The 22,894-nt window shown below is 38.6% G+C and overlaps 1 protein-coding gene across 8 annotated transcripts in view; it reads left to right on the top strand.

Moving 5' to 3' along the window:
- Positions 1 to 22,894, top strand: part of PIK3CB (phosphatidylinositol-4,5-bisphosphate 3-kinase catalytic subunit beta) — a 99,403-nt gene that overhangs the window by 70,094 nt on the left and 6,415 nt on the right. For 7 of the 8 annotated variants that reach the window (XM_017728840.1, XM_017728836.1, XM_017728839.1 and 4 more), the window contains 12 exons: positions 716 to 793; positions 3,334 to 3,585; positions 3,911 to 4,007; positions 4,817 to 4,947; positions 7,832 to 7,885; positions 8,604 to 8,792; positions 13,484 to 13,605; positions 14,511 to 14,654; positions 15,607 to 15,706; positions 17,953 to 18,131; positions 18,775 to 18,884; positions 19,196 to 19,274. In XM_017728840.1, the coding sequence (XP_017584329.1) occupies positions 716 to 793; positions 3,334 to 3,585; positions 3,911 to 4,007; positions 4,817 to 4,947; positions 7,832 to 7,885; positions 8,604 to 8,792; positions 13,484 to 13,605; positions 14,511 to 14,654; positions 15,607 to 15,706; positions 17,953 to 18,131; positions 18,775 to 18,884; positions 19,196 to 19,274 (1,535 nt within the window). Of the gene's footprint in view, positions 1 to 715; positions 794 to 3,333; positions 3,586 to 3,910; positions 4,008 to 4,756; positions 4,948 to 7,831; positions 7,886 to 8,603; positions 8,793 to 13,483; positions 13,606 to 14,510; positions 14,655 to 15,606; positions 15,707 to 17,952; positions 18,132 to 18,774; positions 18,885 to 19,195; positions 19,275 to 22,894 lie in introns of those variants that run through there. The other variant, XM_017728841.1, reaches the window with a different exon arrangement.

Below are 22,894 nucleotides of genomic sequence, written 5' to 3'. Positions count from 1 at the left end.
CAGAAACATCAGACCTTGAGGCTTTTTGGAAACTTCTTACCTTCCCTCACCTCATCCATCCTCCTTTTCTCCTTCCTGCGCCCCCCTTCCATTGCTATGGATTCTACTTTTAATCACAACCCAGAGGAGCAGGAATAATCTGTCAGCAGCAGCTGGAGAAGTTACTGCAGAGAACTGGATTCTCCAGCTCCACTGCTGTGCATTGGCTTCATTCCCTTGGGCAGGAGTGGCTGGGATCTCTTGTATTAGCCCAGACATCCTGCATGGCATTGCTGCTGCACTGATGGCAACTTTTGCCATAATATACAGCTGACTTTCTTATAACCTGGTGCTTCCTTTACTGCTAAACCTGTGGCCTTACTGCACAGTTATAGCCTGTGTACTGTCACTCTAAGAAATGTGGACAGGTCTTTGCTCTATTACACACTCTGCAGTTATTCAGAATGAACAACAAATTTGAAGGGTTATTCTGAATTGTCAGCAGGTAGTACATGATGTATGTTCTCATCTCCAGCTCGCTCTCAGCTGAGTTTTTACTTTGTCTCCTCTTGTAGCTGTGATAACTAATTTATCTTTTAGGATTTCAAATTTATATTTTTTAAAATGCATTTTTTGGTTTGTTTTTGTGACTTTATCTTAAAATGCTTAGCTTATGAAATAGGTTACAATGTTACAGTGGTGAAGAATGAACTTGTATCTTTGTGTCTCTTCTCAGAGTGTGTGGGATATTTCCAACCCTTTCAAGATTATTCTATTAAAGGGTAATAAACTAAACACAGAAGAAAATGCCAAAGTAAGTAACTATGTCTAGTATCAGAAGACATTCTGTTTATCATTTTAATGATTTTCAATGCTAAGTGAACTCAAAATTATACAGATTTCAGTGCAGCAGAAGTGTAATAAGCATTTTTATTTATTCCCAGTTGCATTGGTTGCATTGGTCAAAATCTGGCTTTATTGCTGAAGTATTCCTTTATTGCCTGAAGTTAGATATGTGCATTGGAACACTGCAGTAATTGTGGCAGTATGACATAGGTGTTCATTGGTACTTGATTTCTTAAAACATGGCATCTGTAAAGTGCTGATAGTGGTGTGAAAAGAGCTTATTTAAAATAGACTGTCATAAACACCTGACACAAATAAATTAAATATTAAATGTTTTAAAGTGCAACATGAGTATTTTTGTAGTCCTGAATATATTCTGTATATTTGAACTTGGACTGTGTGCTTCTATACAATCTGTCTTTTATTTTCTGCACATGAGGAACACAAAGAAAGAAAGCTGGAGTATCATTTCCTGTAAAAATATACATGACTGGGCTACTGACTGTTGTACAGACCACAAGTTGTTAACACATGGGAATTTATTGCACAGCTACTTTAATGCTTTACACAACACTTGCCTGTGAGGTAGAACAACATTAAACTCCTTTGTTTTGTTTAGCAATCAGTAAATTGTGTAGCCACTATTGTAGATAAGGAAGATACCCAGTTAACCATTGATATTTGCTGTTTCATGCTTTATTCAGGATAATTGGTGCATTTTTTTCATTGAAAACTATTGTTACAACATCGTTGTAAATTAGTGATCCTACATTTTACTACACAGATAAATGAGCCATAGTTACATTTTACTACCTGAGACACTGTGATTGTGGAAATGGATGGCTGCAAAACCAGATGGTTCCCCCTTCTTTGTCTAAACCATTATTTAGCTAGTTTCAATATCTTCTTAACTCTGTTCTGTAGACTTAAGTTTTTAAAAGGAAAGATAAAAGAGATGCTGGATTCTGGAAGCAGCATAGCTATCAGGAGTTTCTAAGGTGATTTTTTAATGCTTAGAAAAGTGACTTTTGGTTAATTTCAGTCTGCTTTTAGGGGAGAAACAGTCAAAGTATTTTCTAAGCTTGCAAAGAAACAGGAAAAATGGGCAGTTCTTTTGTATTGGCACCTGTGGGCACCATCTCAATGTTATTTAGTATTTTGAATGCTTTTTAGTCTTGAAAAATTAGAAGTCCTGTGGGTAACCTAGAACGAGAGTGGATGTAGTGACCCTGCAAACCTGTGCATGTTTCCCTCTGTTGTCTGTCTACAGTGTTACAAAATTGTCATTATTGAGAAGTTATTTGTTTTCCAGTCCTGATTCTAAGGCTGTTTAATTCACTGCCATTGTTCCTTTAGCCCCACTGTGCTTTGGATCAGGCCAATATTCATCCATTTTTGCTGAAACCACCACCAAGGTTCACAAATGCAGTGTTTGTAATGGGGAACAAAACATTTGTCAGCTGGGTAGCACTGCCCCAATGTGAGCTGGGTTGGGGACATTCACCTGGGGCACAAGTGACCTCACCCAGCAGTCCAACACCCAATTTTCCAAATACATGACATTGAAAATTGCTTTTCTTTTGTCTTGGTCTTTGGCCACCCCATCAGTACACACCATTTCATTAGTAAAAGGGGCATGTCAGAATAAAAAGAAAAAAATTGGGATCCAATCCCTTACATGAACAGGCTAATTATTTTTTTACCCAAAACCTGTTTCAAATTTAGTATGTCTCTCTTTTTTTTCTTTCCCTTGTAGTGTTCAGAAAAAGTATGATAACTTCAAAGGAATGTTGGGAAGGTTGATTAAGGAGCAGAGGGAACCTGAAACATCAGATCACTTTTACACATTTAACATTTAAAATTGTGAACTTCCATTTGTTGTTGACCAAAAGATTACATTTCTGGGTTTTTCTCTCTCTCTCTCTGCCTCTCTCTCACACTGGTATTTTGGAAGGCCACCTGAAAGAAGTTGGCACATTTCACTCTGCAGTTTTCTGTGTATATGTATTATTAAACAGAAATGAAGAAATAAGCCACATCTTAACATTGACCTGTAATGAGTTTAATTTCAGTGCCAGTAACTCCAGCTTCTTTGTCTAGTTGTCCTTCTCCTTTCCTGATCCTTATTTGCATTGTTCAAGCTACCCGGTTTTGTTGGTTTCTGGGTACTAAAGACAAAACAAATCCTGGAAATCATGTACATTGTCATTATTATTACAGGTGATTCCTGATGTGGGCCAACAGTGTTCCCTCTATACAATTTTAGAAATAGTTTAAGTAAAAAATTAGTTTTTTCTTAAGCTGAAAAAAACCCCAAATGTTCCTCATTTAGAAGCACAAATTGGTTCTACCTGGAGATTTTAATTTGTATTCAGAAAATCAGTCTTCTGCATTCTACTTAGTTGTTTGTTTGATGAAATTTCTGTATATATATGTTCTGCATATTACTCTCTACAGAGTTCTGTAGGTTCTGTGACAAGCTTAAAATATCTCATTTCTTTATGGCAGGTTCATGTTAGGGCTGGTCTTTTCCATGGTACAGAGCTCCTTTGCAAAACAACTGTAAGCACAGAAATATCTGGGAGAAGTGACCATGTTTGGAATGAAGTGCTGGAGTTTGAAATCAATGTCTGTGATCTGCCAAGGATGGCAAGGCTCTGCTTTGCTGTTTATGCTGTCATGGATAAGATGAAAACTAAGAAGTCCACCAAGGCAATGAATCCTTCCAAATACCAAACCATTAGGAAAGCAGGAAAAGTGGTAATTATTTAATTTGTCTTTCTCGAGTAACCTCCTAATTATATCAAAATGAGCATCCAGAAATCTTTCCTTGTCCTCACTTTAGTGCTCAAGAACACAAAATGAAAAAGAAAAGGTATTAAAAAGAGCGTGCGTATTAAAAATTGCATATCTTGGTATGAAAACTTTTGATACTTCTCAGTGTTTAGTTGCTTTTCTGAAAGGTATCGCCATTTGAAAAAAAAACCCAAGCCACCCTCTCAATTTTATGTATATTGTAGTGTTTTCTGTGTAGTAATATTTGCTGGCATCTTAGTTTCCATGTAAAAATTCTTTCCTTTGACAGCATTATCCTGTAGCCTGGGTAAATACCATGGTGTTTGATTATAAAGGACACTTGAAGAACGGAGAACTGGTACTGCACAGCTGGTCATCATTTCCTGGTAAACCCTAGCTTTTCAGATTTGGACTTTAAGTATGGGAGAGTGGGGGATCCAATAGCAGAACATTCACTGTATGCGTGTTCAATTCTCCTGTAATAATCTCTTCATTACTTATATTTTTAATGTGGATAAATAGATAACATTTTAATCTCTTTCCTGAAAGTATTCTTTGTCAGGAAAGAGGAAGAGCAAGAGTCTGCTTGGAAGTAGTGTTCTAAAAATTTCATCTGTTGTGGAAGAAAAACCACATAATATAAATTGCATGTTTATATCTAGTGTTACTTGCTTTTAAGGTGCAGTTTAGGTTTCATTTGGTCCCTCTGCTATGCACCCCAAATTAAATTGATCAGTTATAATGTAAGTGATAACATTTGCATCAGCAAGAATTGTGAATTAGATTTTTGTCTTCTTCCCTGATACTGAGATCAATTAGTGAGAGTGTCTGGAGCCTCCATGTCACTCCTCATCCCATCCTGAGGAACCCTGTACCAGCCTGAGGGTGTGTCCTGCTTTGCAGAAGCTGCAGATCTTACTGGGATTTGTTTCAGTGTAGGGATAGCTCAGCTTCCCTTGACTGTTATGTTTGCTTAAGAAAATCAGTTTCTCATTGGGTGATAATCCAACATTTGGGAGTGTAGGAGGCGGTTTATGCTGGAAATACAGAGCATTGTGCTAAAAGTGCTGTGCAGCAAAATGTGCTCTGTTCATTTTACAAGTAAGTGATTTCTTACTGCATCTTTGCCTTTCAGATTTCTAAAATTTTAATGCCTGCCTGGCCTGTAATAGTAACTGTTCTGTCTGTGTCTCAGATGAACTTGAAGAAATGTTGAATCCCATGGGAACAGTCCAGACTAACCCTTACACTGAAAATGCAACAGCTTTGCACATTAGATTTCAGGAATATTCAAAACAGCCTATTAATTACCCTCCCTTTGATAAGGTAAGGTGTGACCTAAAGAGCAGTCATGAATGCTTATGTGGAAATAGCTGTTTCTTCTTTCCTTTCAACACTGCCTTTCCCAGTGAATTCCCCTTTTCCTGCTGTTAGTCACCACACTGCAGTTTGTTAAACTTGCACCGTGTGAGTAGCGGTGCTTGACTTCAGGGTCTATTTTGAAGATGTACACTTTTAAAAGTGGTCTGTACATGGTCTCTTGAAGGTCAAAAGCAAATCAGTTTCCCATATGAATGATCTTAGAAAAAGCTAAATTTATCTGCTATTCTGGAAACCTTCAAACTGTGCTTGCCTGTGATCTATAAAGATCTGTTCTTTCTTGGTACAAATGTGTGTTACCCACTCTTTGGGACACTGCCCTATGAGCTCAAGTCCTTTAGAGGATAAATGGACTCTTAATACTGTGTGCAAAGGGATTTCTGAAGGTCAGCTCTTGGACTGAATCCACTGAAGTTGCCCTGCAGTCTTCTACAGAAGAAGACAAGAATCTGTCTAGAAAGGAAGTGTATATTTGGAATACACATGGTTATGTCTGTAGTGTGAAGGATAGATGGAAAGTTGTTCAGAAACCAGCAGAAAAAGCTAAGACCAGGAAACAAGCAGTAAAATAAGTCTTAAAACAGACTGCTAATGATGCATTGTAAAAGGAAGGCTTAAATCATATGCACATTAGTCTGCAATTTTTTGGGGGGGGGATGAACAAAAAGACTGAAATTACCAAGTTTTATCATCTTGATCAAAGGCAGATTTGGGGTTTAATGTTCATAAAAACGAAATTGAATAACAAAATAGGGGGCTTTTTGTTTGAGTTTGTGTTGATAGTGTTTCCCATTCCTTGTCAGCACAGTACTTTTTCTTTTATTAAAACAGCACTGGAAATGCAGCAAGAGCTAAACCAGTACTGCCCAATTGCTGCCTTATTTAAGGATGACCAGTTAACACTTTATAGTGAACATATTTTAGTCAGTTTTGGTATTGCTTTATTTGTAATGCTTTAAGTTTTTGCTCATTGCACTTATATGTATTTAATTTCTAAAGAAAAAATTTGCTGTACATATTACAGACAGGCTAAGTAAAAGTGTGTTTCTTTAGTAATCACATATTTGTTCTAGCTCTGGTGTTTCCTTTATTTGTCCCTGCAATACCAAGTTCTCAGTAAGTTAAAACCCTGGACTGAATGCAGCCAATAGAATGCAGCAAATAGATTTACTGAGTGAGACAGACGGTGTAGTGACATTAAGGTAGTGTCTAATGGTCTTCATCCCTTGTAACTTTTAATTTCATTCGACTCACTCTCCTAAAAATTCTCTTGCTGAAGGTTCTATTGAATGAGGAGTGACGCTGTAGCTGCTTGAATTACATCAGCTGAGGATCTGTCTCTCACAATGGTCCAGCTGAGACTTGCTTGCTCTATGGCTGCTCTTCATTTTCCCAGTGTTGGCTTGTTTCTGCCAAGAAAACAAAGAATGAGATGCCAGATTTTTGTTTTTAAGAAACATAATGTGCTAAAATAGATGAATCTTTTCGATCATATCATCAACCTGCTTGCACAGCAAGGAGCTATTTGGGGCTGAGGGAGCAAAAGTGCCTAGACCATGGATAAGAAACAGTCTGAGACAGGAGCCATATGTTGGCCTGGTCCATGGCCAGTGCTGCAGGCACATCGTGGGGCTCAGGGTTCACCTGAACAAAGCTGGACTTGCAAAGACTTTGAAAGTTTATTTGCAGACAGAGTAACTCTGAAAAGCACGGGGAGGCAAGAATCAAACATAGAATTGGGACACTGTGGTTTTGTTTATGCATGTTTTCACACACAATAAGTAAATAAGCTTTGTGGCCAAGTAGTAGATGTAATACATGATATTAATGAGAGTTTCATACAGAGAAAAGAAATAAAACAAGTTAGGATACCTTTCTAAGGATTTCAGCTGCTGGGTATTTATGCTCTGATAATTGTAGTCTTTTGTTGTTTCTCATATTGTCTGAATAAAGAGAACACAAGTCTTGCTGGACCTGGGGGTGCTGTTGTATTCCTGGGTAATGGGAGAGGGAGAGCTCTCAGGAAAAGGAGGTGGTGTAGTTCCTTAGACGTTTTTCTTTATTGAGATTTTATTTTATGATTTGTTCCTCAAAGCAGCAGCATCTGACAGCTGTAGATAGACATACCTGACCAATTCAGCTGGGCCAATTGGCCCAGGCAGGCACCGTTGTAACACCTGGCTTGGTTGTAGTAATGTGCAGAATGCACTTTGAAGAACTGCATTTACTTCTAGACTTAATTCTCCATTATGGGTTATTGCATGGACTTCCAAAACCAAGTAAAATGTTCAAAAGGGAAAAAAAGGAAGGAAGATCTAAGATCTAGAGAAGTACCTGGACACACTGATTGAGATCATATGGGCAATCTGAGAACATGGTGAAAGGACTGGGCTTGTGGATTCTTACTGGAATTGAGGGCTAGAAGTATGGATCTGTGAGCATGGAAACAGTGCCCTTGAAAACTGCGCAAGTAGAGGTGAGAAAGCAAAGGATAACTTAGAGTTGAGGAATTGGTTTGCTGTGGCAAAAAATAAGGAGGAAATGCAGAAACAGAAAGCAAGCTGTCATCAGAAAGACTGTTTAATTTAGCCCAGAAGTGAGGAAAAAGGAAATAATTGAGGTCATCATGAGCACTGCTACTCCTGATCTCCCTAGTCCTGTAGATGAGAAAAGGGACACAGCACAGAAGTCCGTGTTATACCACTGAATACACAAAACTGTCTAAAAGAGAGAAAAATTTCCTTATCTGCCTCATTTCTGTAATGCTTATTCTTTCAATGCAGTCAGATTTGGGTTTAAATCTAATGTATTTAAAACCAACTTCTTGCAGATACTTGAAAAGGCAGCTGAGATTGCAAGAAACAGTGACAATGCTGCAATGGCGGTGAGCATCATCTACAGACTATTTAAAAATTATTTTTCTGTCGTTTTTTGGTTCTTATCTTCTGCATCAATCTAGAAATAAATAAGTCAACTGCTTAAATAGCAATTCTACTGGCTCTGTTTTCTTATATAATTCACTTTGATGAGCTGCTTTAAAATTCAGATATATATCTGCTTTTTCCAATATATTTTGGACTTGTCTATTTTTTTTTCAAAAAGCTTTACATACTCTGGATTTGAAACACAGCTAAGATTTACGTTAGATCTGGAAAACAATTTAGGACTAGAAGACCAAAATAAGTGTCTGTCTACTTGGCAAATGTGTTTTCTTTTGATGGTTGCAAAAGTATTTTTTTGTTTCTAATTAAAAGAAATAATTATACATGTATTTAGATTTGCTCATTTGAAAAACACAAGAAAATATATGCATCCTAAATGAAAGTGCTCCATCTTGGAGTTGGAAAACAGAAATATTGCCATCTAGTGTTCTTAACTCTAAAGTTTAGTTATTTTTTCAGAAAGTTCTGCGCACTGAATTTGGAATCTGTTACTTACAGTGCCTACAGTAAGGAATCTGAAAGAAAAGCACAGTAGTAATTTCCCTGTGTTTCATGAGTTTTTTTCTGATGTTCTTTCTGCTATATGGTGGCTGGTATTGGAGCTACCATACGAGAATCCTACTGAATTTATTACAACATTATACATTTCTCATTTCCTAGGGTCGAGGTGGTAAGAAGTTTTATGTTGTGCTAAAAGATATAATGGAAAGAGATCCTTTATCCCAGCTTTGTGAAAATGAAATGGATCTCATTTGGACTTTGCGCTATGACTGTCGAGAAAATTTCCCACAATCATTGCCAAAACTGCTGCTCTCTTTAAAGTGGAACAAACTTGAAGACGTTGCTCAGGTAAGGGAAAAGACAATGATGGTGGGGAAAAATGCTTGATTTAAATCATCAGTAAATAGGATTTCTTTCCCAAGTGTAACCAGTTTGAAGTGGTGCTGTTGTGTAAACTGGAGTTTAGTGTCTGACTTCTGTGGCCTGGACACATAAAGAAGAGCTTACTCTCTCAAAAAAAACCCCAAAAACCAGGACCAAAATGCAATTCAGAGGTCCTCTGAATGATGAGAAAAGCACAGTGGATATTTATACAGACTAATTTAAAAATCTCGTGCTCAAATTTGATCTTAAAAGCAAGAATTTCACAGACTCTTCCAGTGTAGCCCTGTGCTTGAGCACAGTCAGCCTGAGCTGGGCTGTGTCCAGCTGAGATGGGAGTATCTCCACAGTCTCTGGGCAACAAAGTTCAGTGTTCGACCACCCTCACAGCAAGGCTATTCTAAAAAAAAAGTTTGTAAATCAAGATCTGAAATAAAACTTCTTGTGAAAATTAAGCTGCTCAAACACTATAAAAGCCACGTCTCAGACTGAGTAATTAAACCTCATTGAGGCAGACAGATGGTTTTTCAAAGAGATGTGATACCCACCAGTGCTAGGAAACACATCATTCTCATCCTGTGGCTGTTTAACCAAATAGAGTCTCTTTAAAGTAACTTTTAAGGAAGTGAGGCTGGTGCTGTGATATAAGGTGCATTTTCAGTAAAATTGTTTTATTTGTTTGCTGTACAGCAAATGACGTGCAAGGTTATTTCACTACACTGTAAAGAAGTTGGTGTAATGAAATAACCTTTTGCTGCTGTATTTACCCAAACAGAATCCAACTTTTGGGACACTTTTTAGGAATAGGTTGAACTTTAATTCAGGAAAAATTATATGAGCTCATAGTAAGACCATCCCTGCTTGATAGACTGATTTAAAAGTAATAAAATAACAGGTTTCTGGATTGGTATTGAAATGTTTCAGTCAGATTGTGTACAGAGAAGTCTGGGCCAAACTAAAAAGTCTGGCCAAAGTTAACAAGCACAGCACTCACTGCAAGGGATGAGCCCAGGTGTTGTTTTGGTCTTCCTGACAGAATTCAGGTTTAAATGATGCTCAGCTTCTTGCAGACCCCTACACTGAGATAATATTTATGTCTTGCCCTGAGTCTCATTTTAAAAATTTTAAACTAACTTTTTTCATTTCTTATAAACTTAGAGCTAAAAAGCATTTGCTGTGAAAGGTTATGATTGATGATATAAAATTCTATTGTGCCTTAGTATTCTGATCTTCACCTGTTACAAGCTACATGTTCTTGGAAGAAAAGGAAGCCACTCCATGAAAATTCACCTTCTGTCTATCCATCGTGTGATTTTTGTGATTATCCAGTCAGTCAGAATCTTAGTTTGCTCCAGCAGAGTTCATTTTCTGCAACATCCTTCCTACCAGCTAGATGTATATGTTCTGCGAACCTCTAAAAATGAATGGAATTTCATCCTAGCTCCTTGTCCATGCCATGAATGCTACACTAATAAAATGGAACATTCCTTGCTCACTTGTATTCTTTCATGTGCAAGATCCTGTTCCTTAGTAATTCCATTACGTGCTTCTGAATTTATTGTTCATTATTAAAAGTCTTCTGGAAATCAGAACTGTAGAAATATAAGCAGGTACCTCTTTGCTCTGTAAAATATGTGAAGGAAAAAGCATTCTGAGTGCTGGGGCTTTGAAATAGGGCCCTTGGTGGCAGTTTTGAAAAGTTATTTGGAGTATGGATATTAGCTGACAGTTCAAAGTCCTTTAAATTTGGGAACATTAAATATTATATATGCATAAATCTTTTTATTTAAACAGATGGCTGAAGATATGTTGTTGTCTTGTTACTGTGTATTTTCTGGAAGGAATATAGTATTTATGTTTGCTTATCTATAGACAGTAGTGCAGTTTATAATATTGGTTTTGGCAGCAAGGAGAGTCTCTGAAAAATGAGATCTTCCCTTAAACATACTGAATATTTCTGTAGTATGTAGACATGTAAGTACTCCTAATGATTTACCTTTTCAGGTAAGGCAAGACAGCCTCATGAATTTTAGGAATTCCAAAATTAACAGAACTCATAATTTACTTCCCATTAAAATTAAGTATTTGTTGTACTAGCTGTAGTTGTCTGCTACAATGTGCACACTGTTGTACCAGAAGTTGTTTTAATGCCCATTTTTAGATGTATTTCAGTAAAAGTCTTGACACTTCTAGCAAAAAGTTTAAAAAACCCCAAACACAATACAACAAAACAACAAAACCCAAAGAAGCAATCAAACACCAGCTGTTTATAAGAAAAAGCAATCAAATACCAGCTGTTTGTAAGCAAATGGACCTAATAACTATACTCCTGTTTTTATTAATGCAGCTTAAAAATAGTAAGGCTCTTTTAGAAATAGACTCTCGTATTTGATTGTAGGCTGTCTTTAATCTGTTAGTTCAGTGGTCCATGAAGTTATGTCCAGTGGATTCAAGCAGCTTTCTTGAATTATTTACCATGCAGATCTCATCCAAGCTCTTGTTGGATATGCAGGATTCTAGTAAAATGGTTGAACAGAAGGAATTGTCCTTACTGCTGCCATAACCTCCCTGCTCAGCACAGTAGCAGGGTGGCAGAACTTGTTAGGAGAATTCACAGGCAGTGTTTATTCTCAGAGCAAAATTGTAAAAAAAAATTAAAAGAAATTTTTAAAAAATCCACTTGCTTTCAGTGAAGTGACACCATAATTAATGAGAAGTAGAGAAAGGACAACTGAAATACTTGAAATAACTGGAATAAAAATACTGGCCTGTGATTAATTGTATTGTCTCATATAGTAAACCTGTCTTGTTAGGGAAGAAATTGTGGTTATTTCTTAGAAGAAAATATTGATACACCAAGGCCGAATTTGAGTTTTCTCTGAAACATGCATTGTTCATTCTCATTGTAACCACCTCTGCAATAATTTCAGCAAAGGGAGGAGCTCTATATTTTCAAATCATCTTCCCAGTAAATGTACATGCTGTGGACCATGACTTTCATTGCCTGATATATGAGGCATGTGGGGCCACTTGAGCTCATCTTTTCAGACTATTTTGGGTTCTCCATTCATTTCAATCATTCAGTACTAACAAAATGTTTTTATATTTTTGCTGATTTCTGCACCTGATTTAAAGTAGATTTTGTAGAAATTCTGATAGTCTTTTTTGGGAGTCTGTGACTGTGTCTGACAAGCAGAGCTGCTGTTTGCATTTTCAGTGTCTGCCTTGTGTATTAAGTGTGTGATCAGGTTAGTATTTCTTGCAGAGTTTCAGTGCCAGTGTTCCTGCTGTGAAAATGTTGGTGGCTGCAGTCCTTGACATCAGGACTGGCATCATTGACCCTTGCTGGGTTAACAGATTTTGGAGTGTATTTTTGAGTGTATTTTTCTGTGGGAATGTGACATCTATGTTTAGAACACCTGTAGTTTTACTTTATATCATTATGAATTGTTCATACCTCTCTTTGTCCATGGAATCAGTTTAGTTGATCCTTTCCTCCGCTTCTGGAGTTGCAGCACAGCCACTGGCTTTGTACTGTGATTTATCTCTGCCCATTTCTTGTCTTCTGGATTTCACAAAATTGATGAATCAATTCAGAATCTGGCCCCAAGGTGTATAAATAGTGTTATGAACATGCCTGTTAAATGTGGGCTGAGAATGTGAACTCATGTTTGTCATACTTGAACTGGAAGCATGAGTTGATGTGTGACATAAAGTAGACATACAGGTTTTTCACTGTTGTAAAGCCATTATGAAATCAGGGGAATAAAGATCTTAATTATTCAGATTTTGTAAGTTGCTATTTAAATATGAAATAATCTGTGTTATCTAATTTGTAGGAAAGGGTATTATTATCATGAGTTATGACTTGTTCCTTCAGAAAGAAAAATCTTGTGCTGTTGATACACTGCATTTATATTAATAAAATGCATATTAAAAGTGTTTATTTGAAGTCATAGTGCACTGTTTCAGTGATACAACTCTATACATATTATTAAAAACACTCACAGCAGGTAGCTGTGAGCTTCATAACAATGCCATAAAACCAGTTTATTTTGTGAGACCTCTAAATGTTGCTCTTTTTGGTTGTCCAAAATGATGCATCACTGTATTCCGTAATTTTTTCCAGCACATTACTGTCATCAATATAGGGATTCTTTATTTGTTTTAGTATCTAACCTGAATTTTTTTTTCCACAATTTAAGCTCATTACTATTCACAGTGAATGTGCAAAAAGGCTCCATCAGTTGAGGTGGACAAATAATTTTAGTAAAGAAAGATCTCTCTCAACAAAAACATTTTTTTTATCCTTAGTAGAAAACTTCAACTGATACCAAAATGGCTATATATTTATGAGAGCACTTACAAGACATCTTATTTTTATTGAATGTCTGGTTTTAAACCATACATATCTGGTACTTAATTTTTGTTTACTGTGCATTGTGTGTGAAGAAACAGGTTTTTCAGACTAAAAATAATCTGCATCATTTTAAAGAGTGAGAAACTTAATCAGAAGTGGGCCCAGTTACCCCAAATTATTTCTCTCCTTTCTACCCACCCCCTCATGGTAGCTGGTCACCATCTTCTGTTGATTTGAGTGCCTTTATGGGCAGTGAGACCCACCTGTGTCCTTACCTGTCACCTTCTTTTTGTAACAGCTTCAGGCTCTCCTGCAGATCTGGCCCAAGCTGCTGCCCAGAGAGGCTTTGGAGCTGCTGGATTTCAATTACCCTGACCAGTATGTCAGAGAATATGCAGTGGGTTGTTTGAGACAGATGAGGTAGGTAAGGGTTTCTGGGGCACAAAACTGCATTCTCTTTGTTCACAGGATAAAACAACCCCAAGAGGAAAGATCTAAACACACTGTCTGCCATGAATAGGTGGCCAAATCAAGCAGTCAAATTTCTAGATAGGCTTATTGGCAGCTAAATAAAACCACCTTATTCTGACACCTTGTAGAAAATGATGATTATTTTCCATGTTGCAAGGAGAACACCAGTGCACCTTTGTCCCAGAAAGGATTGGGTGTTCATCCCTTTCTTGGGCAAAGGAGAATGAGAAACTGTGAGAGAAACATTTTAATAACGAAGGGAGAAGTATTCCTATAGTCAAATACTGTAAAACCTGACACCCAGCCACTTCCACTCTGTGGCAGGGATTGGCTGTATCATTTAATAGGAATGTAAGCTGCCGCATGTAATAAATAATGAGAGAATTACTGATTTGGTTTTGATTTACAGAAGCCTTCGTTCTCTGCAGTTCTTCCCTTACTGCATTTCATTTGCTCTCCACAGTAACCTAGGGCAAGACTTGTGTAACATTATCATTACTGCATATTTCCTGTCCTTGAGTTCTGAATTCTCTTTGGTGAATAGTTTAGTGATTAATTTTTAATGGTCAAGGATGGACTTCTGGGGTAAAAAAAATAAATTAGTTTGACTTCTTTCAAATCCAAGCAAGGAATTTAGCTGCTGGGCTATCCTAAGAATACATCTGGAATTATTTCCATCTGGCAGTTGCACTAAGTCATGTGTTGTCCTTCTCTGTATGATGGAAAAATTGGGAGACACTCTTGCTATTGAACCAAATCCTGTCATTGTTGGGTTTGTCATATGCACCTGAATTTCTGGAGTATCACTAATCTGGCTGCTCTCTTACTAACTGCTTTTATGTACCTCATTCTAGTGATGAAGAGCTCTCTCAGTATCTTCTCCAGCTTGTGCAAGTCCTGAAGTATGAGCCTTTTCTGGATTGTGCACTTTCCAGATTTCTTCTGGAAAGAGCACTTGGCAATAGGAGAATAGGACAGATGTTGTTCTGGCACCTGAGGTAGGAGTTTTTCCCTTTTCTCTTTCTGAAACTATTGAGCCTGATTGGACTTTCAAATATGATTTCTTGAGGATTTTTCTAGATGAGCCATTATCATAGTGCCCCACAACTCCTCTGTTTCTTTATCTTTGGCATCTATAAATCAAACCTCTCATTAAAAATGAATTAGAGTGGTCTGTAATGTACCCTTTGATGAAAGTATTCCGAACTGCATTCAGCTCTGACTACCTGATGAGTTAGGTTTGTAAATACCCCTAGTGTTTGTTTTGGTTGTGGGTGCAGTAAAATCACAATATTTATACCTCACAGTTGGGAAAAAATTATTATTGTTGCAAGTCTAACAGAAAATAAAAGCTGTTCTGTGTGTTCTTGCTGCTTTTGATGAGCAGTTTCATAAATGGCAGAAGCCTTGCAGAATGGGCTGAAATAGGTTGATTCTGTCTTTAGAGCACAATTAATTTTAGTATTTCTAGCTAAAAAGAGCAAGTGTTACATGAAAATGTTTTGGAGGGTAATTAGCTCTGATGTAAAGTTCAGTGGTTTGTTTCAAAGTGTTCTCCTTCAAGCAAATTGAGTTTTTCCCTTACAAAGATTGGAGAGCATGTGGTTTAACATCAGCCCTTCAGTGACTTCTCAGTGCTGCTCTGAATAAAAGGGGATTCTGAAACAGGTATTCAGTCACTACCTCTTGGCATGAACACTGCTGCCTCCAGAGCAGTCCTGGGCCTTGAAACAAGGGTCCTGCATCAAAACTGGCCTGTTCTCGTCATCTTCAGCACAGAAGGGTTCTAGCATTTCTCAGGAGATCTGGCTTTTTGTTTCAACTGTGTGACCATGAAGTGTTTTAATGTTTGTTTTGAGTTCCTTTGTGTTTGTTTTGGTTTTTTTTAATGACTGGAACAACGCAGTTCTGTAAATGCTGTGGTCTGATGAGAAGCTTTTCCCCTTGCAGGTCAGAGGTTCACATCCCCGCCGTGTCCGTGCAGTTCGGTTTGATATTGGAAGCTTATTGCAGGGGAAGTGTGGCTCATATGAAGGTGCTGGCTAAACAGGTAGGGACTTCCCTTTCCTGTCATCCTGACCTATCCAAGCCTGTAACTCCCATTCTTATTCCATTGCTCCTGCGGGGTGCATTGGCTACCTTGACAAAGTTGGGCAGTGAGGAGGAGGAGGCATGAGTGACACAGGGAATTAAAAGGGCTGAATGATGGAGCAGCCTCTATGGCCCAGAAGGCAGCCAGTGCTGTGGGGCCTCAGAGAGCTGGTTTTACAGTGTTCTGAAACATGAGACACCTTCCGGTGTGTGTGTGTGTATTCTGGATACAACACAGACTCTCTGGATTAACTGAAGAACGGCTTCTGTGCATTTGAAGTTTTTTCCCCAGTAAGGGTAGCTTGTTCTAAATTTTACCTAGATTACTCCAGGACTACTTCCTGTGGCTTTGGCTTTTGCTAAAAGGTGTTGCAAATCACCCAAATACTCATTTTAGTGTTAATATAGGTCTGTCATTTACACACACATGCAAAAAAAGAGAGAACAAAGGAGAGATATGTTTGCTTTTAAATGCCCTAGTAAGCATGAGAGGTTTGCTTTTAAAAGCACTAATAATTGTATCAGCAGATCATTAAGAGACACTCACAAATCATGAAGTCTCTAATGCAGTTTTAGTGAGTTAATTTAGATTGTGATCATAAAAATATTTGAAAAATGGTCTCTCTTTGGAGTTAAAGTATTTACTGTATCAGGCCACAGAGATTCACTCAGTGGATGACTAACTGATGATGGTGTATGTCTGCGTTGAAACTGTGCTTTGGGAGCACGTGGAACAGGGATGTTCTGTTGTGCTCTTTATTGCTGCAGCTCACAGGACATGGAAAAGACCATCTCTTCCATGTATGCTTGTTAGCATTGTCAAAATCATGAAAAGAGTAGGTGGTGAAATGCTTTAAGCAATAGATGTAAGGTCAGTAAAGTTTTTGTGCACTTTACAGGAAGCAAATGTCAGTACAATCAAAGAAGGGGCAAAAAAATTCCCAACTGTGCAAACACGGAAGAAATTCAAAGTAGAAATACTTCAAAAAGTTCCTGTTTGTACAACACAGGTTCCATTTTGTTCCCTTGTCACTGATGTTTGTACAGCTCCTAGAATAGTGGAAAAGCAGAGCGTTTTTGGTTTTGACAGATGGCTGACCTGGCAGCTCTCCACTGCCCAGTTTTATAATCAAACTCCATACAATTTCCACAGCATCCTGCCTGACAGGGTTCAGTCTGTGGGAGGGGTGAGTTTTGACTCAGCACCTAGTAAGTTAGGCTGAAACTTCCTTGTATAGAAAACAGCTTTCATAATTGTTACATTGCTGCTGTTTGCTAGAGAATCTGTGTATTGCTCAGCACGTTACTGAGGCTGGTGCAAACACAGCTGATTGTTGTAAGACCTATTTGGTCAAAAAGTTGCTTAGGTGTAGAAATTGTATTTGTTGTATGTGCTGTCTAGGTTTGGTACCAAAGGGCTTTGCTCTGTCAGTGTTAAACATTTACATCATCAGTTACATCACCAAAATCCTTACAGACTTTGTAACAGTAAAAAACTTTACAAAACAGGAGGGGGAAAAGGTGTTAAACCCACCTGTACTATTGCAAATAATTGCCTTGACTTTTTACACATTTCTAAGGTAAAGATTTTTGCTTAGTTGAGATGCTATGATTTCGAACACCTTAGTCAATTACAGCTTCTGTCTTCTGCCTGACTTCAGCAGTATTTTAATGACAAACATGTAAGACTTTGCTCTGTGAAAATTGTCTGCAAGTCGTCACATGGCCGTGCCTTGTTGGATGCAACTTAATGTGAACAATGAAGTATCTGCATCCACAGCTCATCTCAAGTAATGTCTCAGTTTATTAGAGTATATAACTCTAAATAATCAGTATTTCTATTGCCTTCAACATGCCTAGGGGCACCTTTTTCATGTGCTTTGTTGAAATAGGGAACTAAAAGCTGTACTTTGAAGAAAGAATTTGTGTTAATGTGTCATACATTAAAATACCTCATTCATTTTTTTTTGGAAATTTTAAGTCATGCTTTTAAAAGTGACTTAAAGCTTAGGAGCTTTCATCTCATCAGTGTCTCTGTTAATTATGAAAATGATATTTCTGAAACATGAGTGACTTAATTTCCATCCATTATTTCCATTTTTAAAAAGCTGCAAAATTATTTAATACCTGGTTTTGTTGTGAAAAGGGATTTTGCATTATATTACCTCTGAGCAATAACTCTTAATGATAACATATCTCTTTTAGGTGGAAGCCCTCAATAAAATGAAGACTTTAAATAGTCTAATTAAGCTGAATGCCATGAAGCAAAGCAAAGCAAAAGGAAAAGATGCAATGCATACGTGTTTGAAACAAAATGCTTACAGAGAAGCCCTTTCTGACCTCCAGTCTCCTCTGAATCCTTCTGTTATACTTTCAGAACTGCAGTAAGTGAAGAATGAGCACAATTTCACTGTAGCTTTGCATGGAAACAGTAGAGCAGAAACACATCTGTGTCTGAACTTCCTCTTGCTGCATTGTTCAGCACATGTGCTGCCGCAGGGAACTTTTCCTATAGTGACAGAGTCTGCTGGGCATCTTCCTGAGGCTAAGAGATCAGTTAAATTAGAAGATTTTTGTGATCCACCATGAAACTTAATACTCTCTTAGTCAATGCATTACCATGGCTAAATATATTTAAGTGTAAGCCTAAAAGTGAACTAGACTGCATTCTTAGCTTCTGTTTATAACAAAAAGCACAAAGGCCACTAAAACTTTTCACAGCACTTAAATATAAAGTATAAAAATTGATGGGAAAGGATATAAAGAAAACGAATTTCTCTGAAAATGAGGGTGCTTGATTTACATAGAGATACATTCACCAGTCAATATCAAGTACATTCCACATGTAACAAATGTGTTCATAGCTTGGTGAGTGCTCATGGCACAGCAGCAGCATGAAAGCAGAGAGAGCATTTAAGTACTTCCAAACTGGAAGTCTACATGTTCTCTTATGTTCCGAACCATGTTTAGATCTTTTCAGTTGAATTATTCCTATTTGACTACAACTTCTGTTGTGTTTTCCTCTAGTGTTGAGAAGTGTAGATATATGGATTCTAAAATGAAGCCTCTCTGGATAGTGTACAACAACAAGATGTTTGGAGGAGATCTCGTAGGGATCATTTTTAAAAATGGTGATGGTAAGCAATGCTAGAAAGTTGAAATTTTTCCTTTTCTTTCTTCATTTAATTTCTTCAGTCTTGCATTTAAGCTGTATCATTCTGTATTGCCATAATGTAAACATGGATTGCTCTGACATCAGTGAACAAATTAGGCATCTTCTGACTGTGTTTCACAGCACAGACATTGCCAGTCAGGATGGTGTAGTTATGATTAATACCACTTTAACCCTTAGGCTGGGTGAGTATTTTTAGATCCCTTTTTCTGAAGGCCTTGGAAACTTGAGGAAGTTTGTGAGGAATTGAAGCAGTGGTTTCACCTTTCATTGCAGATCTCCGACAGGACATGTTGACACTCCAGATTCTGCGCTTGATGGACGTTCTTTGGAAAGAGGCTGGCCTGGATCTCCGGTAAGGATCTCTCGAGGGCTGGTTTGTTTGGATGGAGGGGCTACTTTTAGAAGTAAAGCTTTCCTGTTTTTAGGCACCTTCCCTACTGTCCCCTTTCTACACATCTATCTGGGTGCCTAGAGGTTTCAGCTGTCACAGCCAAGGTGAACAGGGTGTGGGAAGCGTTACCTTCTTTCCTTCCTGCTGTGAGCAGAGCTCTCATTGCTGTTCACACCAGCACTTCCAGCCACTGTGAACATCTTCAGCTCTGAGGTCACTTTCTCTTGTTGGTAAAACACTGTTGGGATGCTAGAATGCATTTTTCCAACCAGAAATATCTTTGTATCTTCCAAAGTCTCTTGCAAAGCAGCTTTCTTACCTTCCTATGCTCCATAAGGTAAACATGACTTCTTTGAAGGAATACTAGAGCTTTCCAAAGAGAAACAGTATCAGCGTTATTGCACAACCCTCTAGTACATGGGAACCTTTTCCACCCAAATTTATGAACCAGTTTTAGGTAATACAATTCTCAAATTCTAGTTGCACTTTAGGAAAGTAGTCCTAAAGGAGGTACTGGGTGTCTCATTATTATAAAGCATTTTTAGCCATAAATTAAATTTTGTATGCCTGTGCAAGAGCTGTAATCCTCATTGTTTAATTTTAAGTGTTGTTTACAAGTCTAGAAGTACTTATATTTAAATATTACTGAAATACTTCATTTAGATTCTTGGAGCTCTTTAAAAATTTTTTATGGTTCAAGCATAGTAGTGGGAACTACGTAAGATGTAACATCAACACAGGTAAGTAAATATATCAACTTGTTACTTTGAGTGCTTAAGGAAAGGTGGGAATATGAATTACAAATTGTTTCTGGAAATGTACATTTGCGATGAGGTGGTTGAGTGTGTGTGAAGTTGAACACTGACTTGAGGAAACCTTACGTAATTTATGCCATTATAAATTGTCTGTGAGGAGACTGATGCAGCATTTGGGGGCAAGGACAGCCTCTGGCAGCTGTGGAATCCCAGATGAGGCATTCTTTAGTAGCTGCCTTCCCAGAAGCTGTTTGTGGTTCCAGCCTGGGCCACACACCGTGCCTAGCAAACAGGAATAGTGATTAGAGTCATCAAATATGCTTTTCCTGACTAAGCCATTTTTTGTAAACGCAACGAAGGAAAACCAAAAATTAGCTCTGATGTCCAAGATTTTTCTTAAAACTCCGTGAAGGAAAAAAGTAGAAAGGGGAAGTTCCTAGTGAGAATTGAAGTTCTATATTTGGCCTCTTCCATTTATTTGCTTAACTGGGAGCATCTTCCTTCCATTCATCCTCTCATAGTTACCATGATAAAATAAAATCCTGGGATTGAGGCAGGGTTACAATTCCATGTCTGTCAAAGAGATTAATCAGGCACTTGCGAAGAGAAGGCTCTGAAATGACCTTTCTTGGGAACAGAATTGGACAAAACAGCACTCTGAACACCCAGAGCAGGAGGGCACAGCCATGAGGGTGAGGCTTTGTCATGTCCATGTTTATAGCCTGTATATCTCTCAAGAAAAGACAACTCCAGAATCTATGAGCTAGCAGTGGTGGGGATGAGTTCTCTGCCATGTTCATGAGTCAGGACTCACTGGTTACTTTTTGCTTGGGTGAGAGGCATGGTCTCTGCTGGAAAAGCAGTGTCAAAGAGCTGCTTTCCTGAAAAATAAGTGTCATATGCCCATACCAATGAGTGCAGTCTTTGCTTCTTGCCCTGTATCATCCTTAGTTTCCCTGAAGTTATTTCCATTTGTGGATCCACAATGGATTTTGCACTTTTCAGCTTTTTTCCACTACAGAGAGCCTGGTAACTCCACCCGAGTAAAAGCAGGGCATCTCACTTGTGCCAGCAGTGTCAGGGTAGAAGTTCTTGCTGTTGCCTCTCCCCATCAGTCATGTTTTGCCACAAGCAGATTGTACAGCTTGCATGAGGCATGGATCAAATGGCAGCCAATGCACCGCTGCTGAGGAGCTGGGGACAGGATCAGTTCCCTTCTAATTGCACTGCAATCCACACTCAGTTCTTTAGCAGTGATTGAAAATGAAATCTTAGCTCAGTCTGTGTCTAAAGCAAGCACGATATTCCCAGTGGGATTTCTCAGCTCTAGAGAGGAGCGCCAAATATATATTGATTTTGAGAGCTGAAGGAGGAGAAATGTTTGTTTGTTTGTTTAACTGTCAACTAATTTGTCATGTGGGTGACAAACAGGGCAGAGGGTGTGTGCAGGGGGATGGAACCATGTGCTCCTGTAGGCCCTTCATCCTGGGCTCTCCCTGTATGCGCACAGCTGAGGAAAGCCTGGGGTGTAGGTTGGATCTGCTTCCCAGAACAGAGCCAGCCATGAGCACCAAGGGCCAGCACCCAAACACTGACGTTTAGAGGAGTCTGCCGTGGGTCAGTTCACCTCAAACATCAGTCAAGTAGCAGAGAGAAATGACCAAAGCAAAAAGTTTATTATGTAGTTAATCCCCACACCTTAATTTCTAAGACAAATTTTTACCTGAACATTGAGCAGGAAATAGATGGCCTATTACAAATACGTGTCACAGCAGAGGAGCATAACATCTGTCTTCCCAAGGATGCTGCGGGGTCTGTGGTGCTGCACCTCTCAGGAAAAACCTTGCATCAGAAAGTGTTTGAGCTGCTTTACCTGTGTTACAGCATCAAAGTTGCGTTAGTGGAGAAAGGAGTAAAGTAACAGCAACAGAAAATCATGAGTTTGAGGAGTTTGATCTATGTCAAGTCACCTTTGCTGTGGCAAATTGTCATTAAAGTATTTAAGACTTGGTTACTTTTTTGACCAGATGCAGGACATTCTCCAAAACACTTTTTTCAGTGCCTGTCTATAGTAGGTTTTCATTTTCATCACCCTTACATGTGTGAGATCTGAGGTTATATGGCTGTGTATGAATGAATTCAGAGTTCACACACATACTGAAAAATGCATTTGTTACAACTCTTAAGAATGTCATCATTTTTAAACTATTGGACCTGAAGTTACAGAGAGTGTGTTGATAAATTACCAGTATTTCTTGTGTGTTTGGAAGGGCACTGCTTTGGAGAATTAAACACTAGAAATAAAGAACAGTTTAAAATGAGTGAAGAGAATTTTCTGTCCTGCCCAGGATTTCAGCATTGATCTGTCCATGGCTTTTGCTGGCTTTAAAAAGCAGGGAACATATCCTGCTGACAGATGTTGAAGTCAGAAGGACCAGGATGAGATGGAAAGGGCCCAGAGGATTTGTCCCTAACTTGACTCCTGTCAAACTGTCTCTCTGACAAGGATGTTTTTTCCTCCAGTTGTAAGCACACAGCCCTCAAGGGGCTGAAGGCTTTCATCATTGCTTGCTTTTGAAGGGGAAGTTGTTGGCCGTTTGCCCAGTTCAGCTGCGAGAGGCGTGGGTTGAAATGCCATGGAAGGAGGCCAGCGTGCACTTTAACCTGGCGAGATTTGGCTCCCATTTGCGGTGTCGTGATAAGGATGGGCAGAGCTTCCTCGTGCCGTGGGCGCTGGTGTGCGGCAATTCCAGCCACCCTCCTGCTCCTTGGGAGAGCCGCTGCTCCGGGGACCGGGGCTGGGACTAGGAAGGGATCAGAATAGAA

This window comes from Corvus brachyrhynchos, unplaced genomic scaffold (assembly GCF_000691975.1).
Source record: "Corvus brachyrhynchos isolate BGI_N302 unplaced genomic scaffold, ASM69197v1 scaffold223, whole genome shotgun sequence".
In the NCBI taxonomy this organism is placed as follows: domain Eukaryota; kingdom Metazoa; phylum Chordata; class Aves; order Passeriformes; family Corvidae; genus Corvus; species Corvus brachyrhynchos.
The sequence above is the reverse complement of the archived record's forward strand: the minus strand, read 5'-3'. Positions and strand labels throughout refer to the sequence as shown.